General features: G+C 51.9%; 1 protein-coding gene across 1 annotated transcript in view; it reads right to left on the reverse strand.

The window, feature by feature from the left end:
- The window catches only part of LOC108798041 (rho GTPase-activating protein 32-like), a 60,862-nt gene that overhangs the window by 38,596 nt on the left and 13,215 nt on the right, over window positions 1-9,051 (reverse strand). The window contains exon 2 of the mRNA XM_018569744.1: window positions 8,744-8,852. Coding sequence (XP_018425246.1) covers window positions 8,744-8,852 — 109 coding nt within the window. The remainder of the gene's footprint in view (window positions 1-8,743; window positions 8,853-9,051) is intronic.

The raw sequence follows: 9,051 nt of genomic DNA on the forward strand, positions 1-9,051 counted from the left end.
GGGGGAGGGGGGCAGGATGGGACATCAGACATTTCTGGAGTTCAGCGTCCTTCCCCCCACAAACCATTCTGAATTTCATACACAAGGAAGGAAATAGAGAGAGTCATGGGACAGGAGAAGCGGTGTCACAGCTCGGCCACCAGAGGGCGGCAGTGTCCTATCAGCGCCATGGATGGGATTGGAGCGTGTATTATATCATACGCTGCAATACGTAGAACAGGAAACAAACATCAGATAATGGCAGATTGTAAATCTGGTGACGTTGTATGTCAGAGGTACGAATCCCGCTTCACATACAACCGGAGGATCCGTGACACACGGAAGTGACATATATGTGGCAGCAATGTAACCCTATACACGGAGACATCAGCAGAAGAAAATCTGGCGGGCCTCACACAGAGATCTGGCGGGCCTCACATAGAGATCTGGCGGGCCTCACATAGAGATCTGGCGGGCCTCACATAGAGATCTGGCGGGCCTCACACACAGATCTGGGGGGCCTCACACAGAGATCTGGCGGGCCTCACACAGAGATCTGGCGGGCCTCACACAGAGATCTGGCGGGCCTCACACAGAGATCTGGCGGGCCTCACACAGAGATCTGGCGGGCCTCACACAGAGATCTGGCGGGCCTCACACAGAGATCTGGCGGGCCTCACACAGAGATCTGGCGGGCCTCACACAGAGATCTGGCGGGCCTCACACAGAGATCTGGCGGGCCTCACACAGAGATCTGGCGGGCCTCACACAGAGATCTGGCGGGCCTCACACAGAGATCTGGCGGGCCTCACACAGAGATCTGGCGGGCCTCACACAGAGATCTGGCGGGCCTCACACAGAGATCTGGCGGGCCTCACACAGAGATCTGGCGGGCCTCACACAGAGATCTGGCGGGCCTCACACAGAGATCTGGCGGGCCTCACACAGAGATCTGGCGGGCCTCACACAGAGATCTGGTGGGCCTCACACACAGATCTGGCGGGCCTCACACAGAGATCTGGCGGGCCTCACACAGAGATCTGGCGGGCCTCACACAGAGATCTGGCGGGCCTCACACAGAGATCTGGCGGGCCTCACACAGAGATCTGGCGGGCCTCACACAGAGATCTGGCGGGCCTCACACAGAGATCTGGCGGGCCTCACACAGAGATCTGGCGGGCCTCACACAGAGATCTGGCGGGCCTCACACAGAGATCTGGCGGGCCTCACACAGAGATCTGGCGGGCCTCACACAGAGATCTGGCGGGCCTCACACAGAGATCTGGCGGGCCTCACACAGAGATCTGGCGGGCCTCACATAGAGATCTGGCGGGCCTCACATAGAGATCTGGCGGGCCTCACATAGAGATCTGGCGGGCCTCACACAGAGATCTGGCGGGCCTCACACAGAGATCTGGCGGGCCTCACACAGAGATCTGGCGGGCCTCACACAGAGATCTGGCGGGACTCAGCACTGTGGTTCTGTCTCTGAATTTGCTTTCCTATTTAACAAGATACAACATGCTGCAGGTTGGAGGATGCCGGTCTGTCAGCGAGAAGATGCAAATTTGTCTCTTTTCATCCGGTTTCATCTTTCTTGTTAAAGGAGAACTCCGAGGTCGGGGCTTTCCCCATAGTTCTCCTTAGGGTAACGGGAGGACACAAACTAGCGTCCTCCCGTCACCCTAGGCTCAGTATATAGGGAGCTACAGCTCGCGGTATACTGAGGCGCCGCAGCCGGAGCGGATCCCGACATCGATGTCTGGATCCACCCAGCTGTGTGACTGACAGCTGGCTCCTCCTATCTAGAGGCAGAGCCAGCTGTACCCGCCCCCTCCCCCGTCCGTTCCGCCAGTCAGCGCTGGCGGATCGGAGCGGGGAATCCAGCCCCTCCCCTGTCACGGCAGAGAGCCGTGACAGGATCGAGAGGTGAGCGAACGCCGGTATGTGTCCGCTCACCTCCCGATCTACTGAGCCGACCTGTGACAGTCTCATTGTCACAGGTCGGCTAGAACTATGAGGTGAGTGAGAAGCCCCTCCCCCTCCTCATAGTTCTCCTTTAATTCTGTGCAACACCCAATGAAAAAGCAAGAACTGGAAGTGGAGGGAAGGCAGAATGACAGCCAATGGAAAGATTAAACACTCCGTTCCTGCTTTGTATGGTGAATACGGAACCCCCGATGGTGCCGAATATGGCAGGTGGAAGATCTTCTATGCAGATTGTGGAAACCGTACAATGTGGTGATTCCATTTGTCCTAATTCTCTTGTTCATCCTCATTTGTAGTTTGCATGTTATGGAGAAAGTAAAGGGAGAGAAACCGCAGCCATTCACATTTTGACCGCAGCCATTGTTTACATTTTGTGGAAGCTGTGATTGGTCACAGCGATCACATGGTACAGAGACAATGCCAATGAAAGACAGAGACAATTTTATTGGCATTGTTTCATTTCATTGTTTTATGAAGTTCGCTGTCCAATGGCCAGTGTGTACACAGCGGAATGATCGTGCACGCGCTGGGGGGGACGCACCGGAACAGAGAAAAAAAATCACCATACAAATATGGAGACCGGCAATATAGAGTGAGCCGCCCGATCATTTATACACACCGGGAAGAATGACGAGCGGCTGAGCCGGGAGGAGACATTCGTCTGCGTGTTACTTTGTTCTTGTTATATAAAGAATGGATATTTTCCGGCATGTTCCGGCCGCGCGGATCGCGTTGTACACTTGTCATGTTTGTCGTCTGGTTGAGCGCGCGATCGCGTCAATGAGCTGACGCGATAACGTTTGTATTTGGAAACCATTTTTAAAGCCTCTCACATTCCATCGTCCATCATTCAGCGTTTCCTCCGCGGAGGGATATCACATGAAGTACATTCTACATTCTATCTCGGGGGGACGAATGAGGATTGGGCACTTCATGGCTTCAGCAGTCCACGCTACACCATTGTCCTCATGAGGGTTCAAGTCAGGACCGGAAGTTTGTTGTAACCCAGAAAAAAGGTTAGGATTAGAGGCCAGAGATATTATAACTGCGTTGCTGCAAACCGACATTCCTCCTCCCATGAATGTAGAGGAACCATTCCCGGCTGTGTCATCGTCTCAGATCTTATTCTGTATCCGTGTTATGATAGCGTGTCCGTGTGTAGTAATCACGTATGTATATGATCCAACATGCATGCTGCCACGGCTTTCTTCTCCATCCCCGCGCTGCGCCCGATGACACCATAACATGAGCAGGACGGGGAGAAAACGCGGGAAGTCATTGTCCTATAGAGGAACCATTCCCGGCTGTGTCATCGTCTCAGATCATATTCTGTATCCGTGTTATGATAGCGTGTCCGTGTGTAGTAATCACGTATATATATGACCCAACATGCATGCTGCCACGGCGTTCTTCTTCATCCCGCGCTGCGCCACATGACACCATAACATGAGCAGGACGGGGAGAAAACGCGGGAAGTCGGAGGCCAATGACAGACTCTTCCCTCAGGCTGGAGATAAACGGTTCCGTGAAATCGTCTGATTGCTGTAATAGAACGTAAGCTGCGGCCACGGAGGCGACTGAAGTGTCTCTCGCCGCGCTCCGCATCTGACATGGAAACACTGAGGAGGTCAGGAAATAAAACCAACGAGGCCCATCAGCGTGGACTCCGCACCTTCTAATGGAGGGTCATACTGTTCACAATTGCTGAAAATGTCGCCTCCAAGATGATCTACAGAGCTCATCCTCCCTCTGCAGGAGCTGGGAACTTCATCGCCCACTAGAACGCGCTCACATATAAAGAGGAACGTCACCCAGATCTTTACAATGACAACAAAAGACACCTTTAGCCCTCGTTCACACCTGAACGTTTTGTAGCGCGTTCTACGCTCGACGAAAGCTCTACAAAAAGCTCAAAAATATAAATCCCATTGTAGTCCATGGGTCTCGTTCCCACCTTGGCGTATTTCCGCCCGTCCCTAACGCGCTACAAAACGGCCCACGCCTGAAAAAGGTGCAGGTACTACTTTGGGCCGTTTTGTTGGGCGTTTCCATTGGGATACAGCCAAGTAGCCTTCGGAAACGCGCGTATGTCGCGTGACTTTTTTACCGCGAATCGCGGTAAAAAAACACGCGACAGACGCGCATATGCAATACGCCTAGGTGTGAACCAGGCCTTGGAGATGTTCAGTGATGACAATCTACAATCAGATACTTCCCCATCATTGTATCATTTGTATTCTTTGCACCTCATTTTCTTTTCCTCCCCATTCTTCTCACAGCGGCCATTGTTACTAAGGGCAGGTTACTAGATCGCCCTTTACTTCCTGGACCTCTGGCACATGTGAAGGGGTAAAGATCGACTTTAATATGTTTATCAGATATGAATTGATCTCTTCTTTCCACTTGTACAAAGATAAACGACATTAAAGTATCACACACACACATTCACGCCTTTCCTGCAGCAGCCCCATAATCTCTCCATGAAGCCCATAAATGATCATGTGAGGAAATTATAAACTGAACATGTGTAAAAAGTTGTTTTATCAGCCTGCGAAGGAGGAATCTCCCGGAAACACCCCAATAAAGTACTGAGAGCGAGAAAAGCCTAATTATAGCCACAAATCATATAAACAATATACTGCTATGCCGGGAGAACATTCACAATGTATCTACAGACTGTGCAAGACGATTCTGAACCCAACATAGCACCACATAGAACACTACAACCCCCAACATGGCCGACCACGGGAAACCATCATAATACAATTCTATGACACTCTATATATAGAACACTACAACCCCCAACATGGCTGACCACTGGACACCATCATAATACAATTACACTCTGTACATAGAACACTACAACCCCCAACATGGCCGACCACTGGAAACCATCATAATACAATTCTATTACACTCTATATATAGAACACTACAACCCCCAACATGGCTGACCACTGGACATGATCATCATACAATTCTATGACACTCTGTACATAGAACACTACAACCCCCAACATGGCTAACCACTAGACACCATCATCATACAATTCTATGACACTCTATACATAGAACACTACAACCCCCAACATGGCTGACCACTGGACACCATCATAATACAATTCTATTACACTCTGTACATAGAACACTACAACCCCCAACATGGCTGACCACTGGACACCATCATAATACAATTCTATGACACTCTATACATAGAACACTACAACCCCCAACATGGCTGGACACCATCATCATACATTGTGACAGTGTAGTCCCTGTGACTGGACACCCAGAATCCGGGTCGGTGATCGCCGGGTGCCGGGTCGGCTGTATTGTGTTGGGAAAAAACATCCGAATCCGACCAGAAATCTATTTGGCCAGAAAGATGAGAATCGGATCGGCTGTAAGACGTCATCGGGATCAGAGCTGTGTCGCCTCTTCACACTATAACACAGCGCTACACCGCAGAGGATTCTGGGAGTTTCTGTGCCGCGGATGACGCCGGAGTGTAGAGTAATGACAGCCGGAAAAAATAAAATGTAAAATCAACAGCCGCCCATCGGGAAGATAAGAGCCGGCAGGAAGGGAGACGGATGCAAATAGCCGGAGCGCGTGTCACCCATAACAATCCACTTCTACCAATGTGTGAAGACACCGCAACACGACTTCTACATACATGTTTAGGGTTTTCTTTAACCCCTTCCTGCCAGCCCGCCTGCCGGCCATTAAGGAAAGGTTATTGCCGGACGGGCTTCCTGGGCTTCCCAATCACAGTGATCACATGATCGGAAGCCCGGCCTTCTGTTGCTATGTGAATGGGAGCTGTGTCTGCACCCCGGGGCGTGCATCTCTACCCGTACCTGCACCTGTACCTGTAGGTGCATCTCTACCCGTACCTGCACCTGTACCTGTAGGTGCATCTCTACCCGTACCTGCACCTGTACCTGTACCTGTATCTGTAGGTGCATCTCTACCCGTACCTGCACCTGTACCTGTAGGTGCATCTCTACCCGTACCTGCACCTGTACCTGCACCTGTACCTGTATCTGTAGGTGCATCTCTACCCGTACCTGCACCTGTATCTGCACCTGTAGGTGCATCTCTACCCGTACCTGTACCTGTAGGTGCATCTCTACCCGTACCTGAACCTGTATCTGCACCTGTATCTGTAGGTGCATCTCTACCCGTACCTGTAGGTGCATCTCTACCCGTACCTGCACCTGCACCTGTATCTGTAGGTGCATCTCTACCCGTACCTGTAGGTGCATCTCTACCCGTACCTGCACCTGTATCTGTAGGTGCATCTCTACCCGTACCTGTAGGTGCATCTCTACCCGTACCTGCACCTGCACCTGTATCTGTAGGTGCATCTCTACCCGTACCTGTAGGTGCATCTCTACCCGTACCTGCACCTGTATCTGTAGGTGCATCTCTACCTGTATCTGTAGGTGCATCTCTACCTGTACCTGTATCTGTAGGTGCTTCTATACCCGTACCTGTATCTGTAGGTGCATCTACCCGTACCTGTATCTGTAGGTGACCTGACTCTGTTCCCGACTCTTCTGGATTCTGCTGGTGACCATGGCTTGCTCTCTGGACTACACTTCTGTCTGTTGAGTTTGTACCACGGTACCGATCCCTGGTTCTGTCTGAGTACACGTCTGCCTGCTGTCCCGGCTGCCTGCCTGACTTTGCTTGCAGCTCATCCTGTCATTCTTATCGGTCCGCACCGCTCTATGTGACATCGGGGGAACAAACACTGCAACTCCATCACTCCTCCATGTCACCTGTTGGAAGAGATACGCCGGAGAGGCTCCTCCCACAACATGGACACCAATCAGGTATGTCAAAGGACATTTATTTCTACAAAACTCTGTATCACTACCGGGCCTAAAATATGGACAATTGGGGAGGAAAGACGAATCTGATCGCAGTGGGGGCAACTGGAAGGTAAAGATCCAGAGAAGTGAGTAAATGTACAAAGACTAAACCACAAGCAGATTCAATGACAAACTATGGATCTAATACCCAACACATCACTAAACCCGGGCTGGCAGAACCCCCTGTCCAATTCCTGACTCACACATGGCCCGGGTCAGCAGAACCCCCTGCCCAGGTCCTGGCTCACCCATGGTGCCGGTCAGAAGAGTCCAGGTCCGGGTCTGGGTTTACACATGGCCCAGGCTAACATAGACCCATGTCCAGGTCCTGGTTAACACATGGCCCAACGGCCCAGGCTGGCAAAGCTCCTGTCCAGGTCCTTGCTCACACATGGCCCGGGTCAGCAGAGCCCCCTGCCCAGGTCCTGGCTCACACATGGCCCGGGTCAGCAGAGCCCCCTGCCCCGGTCCTTGCTCACACATGGCCCGGGTCAGCAGAGCCACCGTCCAGGTCCTTGCTCACACATGGCCCGGGTCAGCAGAGCCCCCTGCCCAGGTCCTGGCTCACACATGGCCCGGGTCAGCAGAGCCCCCTGCCCAGGTCCTGGCTCACACATGGCCCGGGTCAGCAGAGCCCCCGTCCTGGCTCACACATGGCCCGGGTCAGCAGAGCCCCCGTCCTGGCTCACACATGGCCGTGCGCAGTGTGTGTCGGGCGGATGGAGATCACTCTGCACCCCCTTCACTGGCAAAGTAAAATGTCATTTCCTAAGCAAGCTGCAGTTATCTGAACTATTTCCTCACAGCCATCGTTCACATTATCATCCCAGAATCCAGACAGCTGACTCCAAAATAAAGAGATATCACTGGAATGTCCCTGAAGATGAGCTGAGATACAACAATTGGGCACCAGAAAAAAAAAAAATGAAGTCCCCCAGCAACACATGTAACTGCGCCATGAGACATTATTATTATTATACGGGATTTATATGGCGCCAACAGTTTGCGCAGCGCTGTACAATATAAGGAAGACATTACAATACAATTCAAGACAAGATGGTGAGGAGGGCCCCGGCCCTGAGGGCTTACAATCTAAAAGGGGAGGGGGAACATCCCATAGATCCCGGACTGTCCTGATAATGAATGGCGGCCTCTCATCATAGGAATACCACCGATGGCAGGTCACACAGAGCGATGACTAGTGGGGAGTACAGTCAGTGGAGGAAATTGATTTAAAACTAGAGAATATGTAAACCCCCCAACAATGAACTTCTCTTACTCGCCCCCCTTCGAGCTGTAAAATACATCAATGAATGTGTCTGTTATCTGTGAATAGAAATACCTGATGATCAATTCAGAAATTCAGAGCTGCCCTGTGCACACTTCCTGTGTCATCTCCAGCAGAGTAATTAGCTCTCCCAGTTCTTGTCTTGGGACTAGAGAATGATTAGTCTTTAGGTTGCCGAGATGAAGTGGGAGGGTTTGAGTAATTTATCAAAAGACAGCTGGGCAGGGCTGACACCACTCAGTCCATTCCAATTTTGCCCTGACATGCATGTTAAAGGAGAACTATAGAGTTAAGGCTTTTCCCCCATAGTTCTCCTTAGGGTAACGGGAGGACACAAACTAGCGTCCTCCCGTCACCCTAGGCTCAGTATATAGGGAGCTACAGCTCGCGGTACACTGAGACGCCGCAGCCGGAGCGGATCCCGACAATTATGTCTGGATCCGCCCAGCTGTGTGACTGACAGCCGGCTCTGCCTATCTAGAGGCAGAGCCAGCTGTACCCGCCCCCTCCCCCGTCCGTTCCGCCAGTCAGCGCTGGCGGATCGGAGCGGGGAGGGGGGAATCCAGCCCCTCCCCTGTCACGGCAGAGAGCAGTGACAGGAGACTCACCATGGCGCTGATTGTTTCCTCCCAGTCCGGCCTCTCCCGGGGATGGATGCTACGTGGCAGCTCCGGTACAAAGTCATCTTCTTCCAGATGCAGCGAGGACTTCATTATTCTAGAACATGAGAGATACGATAACGTGAGTATACGTTGCGTCCGTCCATTCAGAGCTATACACATTTTACAATCAGTTACACTTCCCTAGGATCTCACTGTAAGATCTCCTCATACAATGGCGGCACACACACAGCTTCCAGGGGACTGTACAATCCGGAGGTGACAACGTGTACCGGGCTAACCTCTCAATCACCCCC

The sequence above is a fragment of the Nanorana parkeri genome, unplaced genomic scaffold, assembly GCF_000935625.1.
Source record: "Nanorana parkeri isolate BGI_ZX_2015 unplaced genomic scaffold, ASM93562v1 scaffold1388, whole genome shotgun sequence".
Taxonomy (NCBI): Eukaryota; Metazoa; Chordata; class Amphibia; order Anura; family Dicroglossidae; genus Nanorana; species Nanorana parkeri.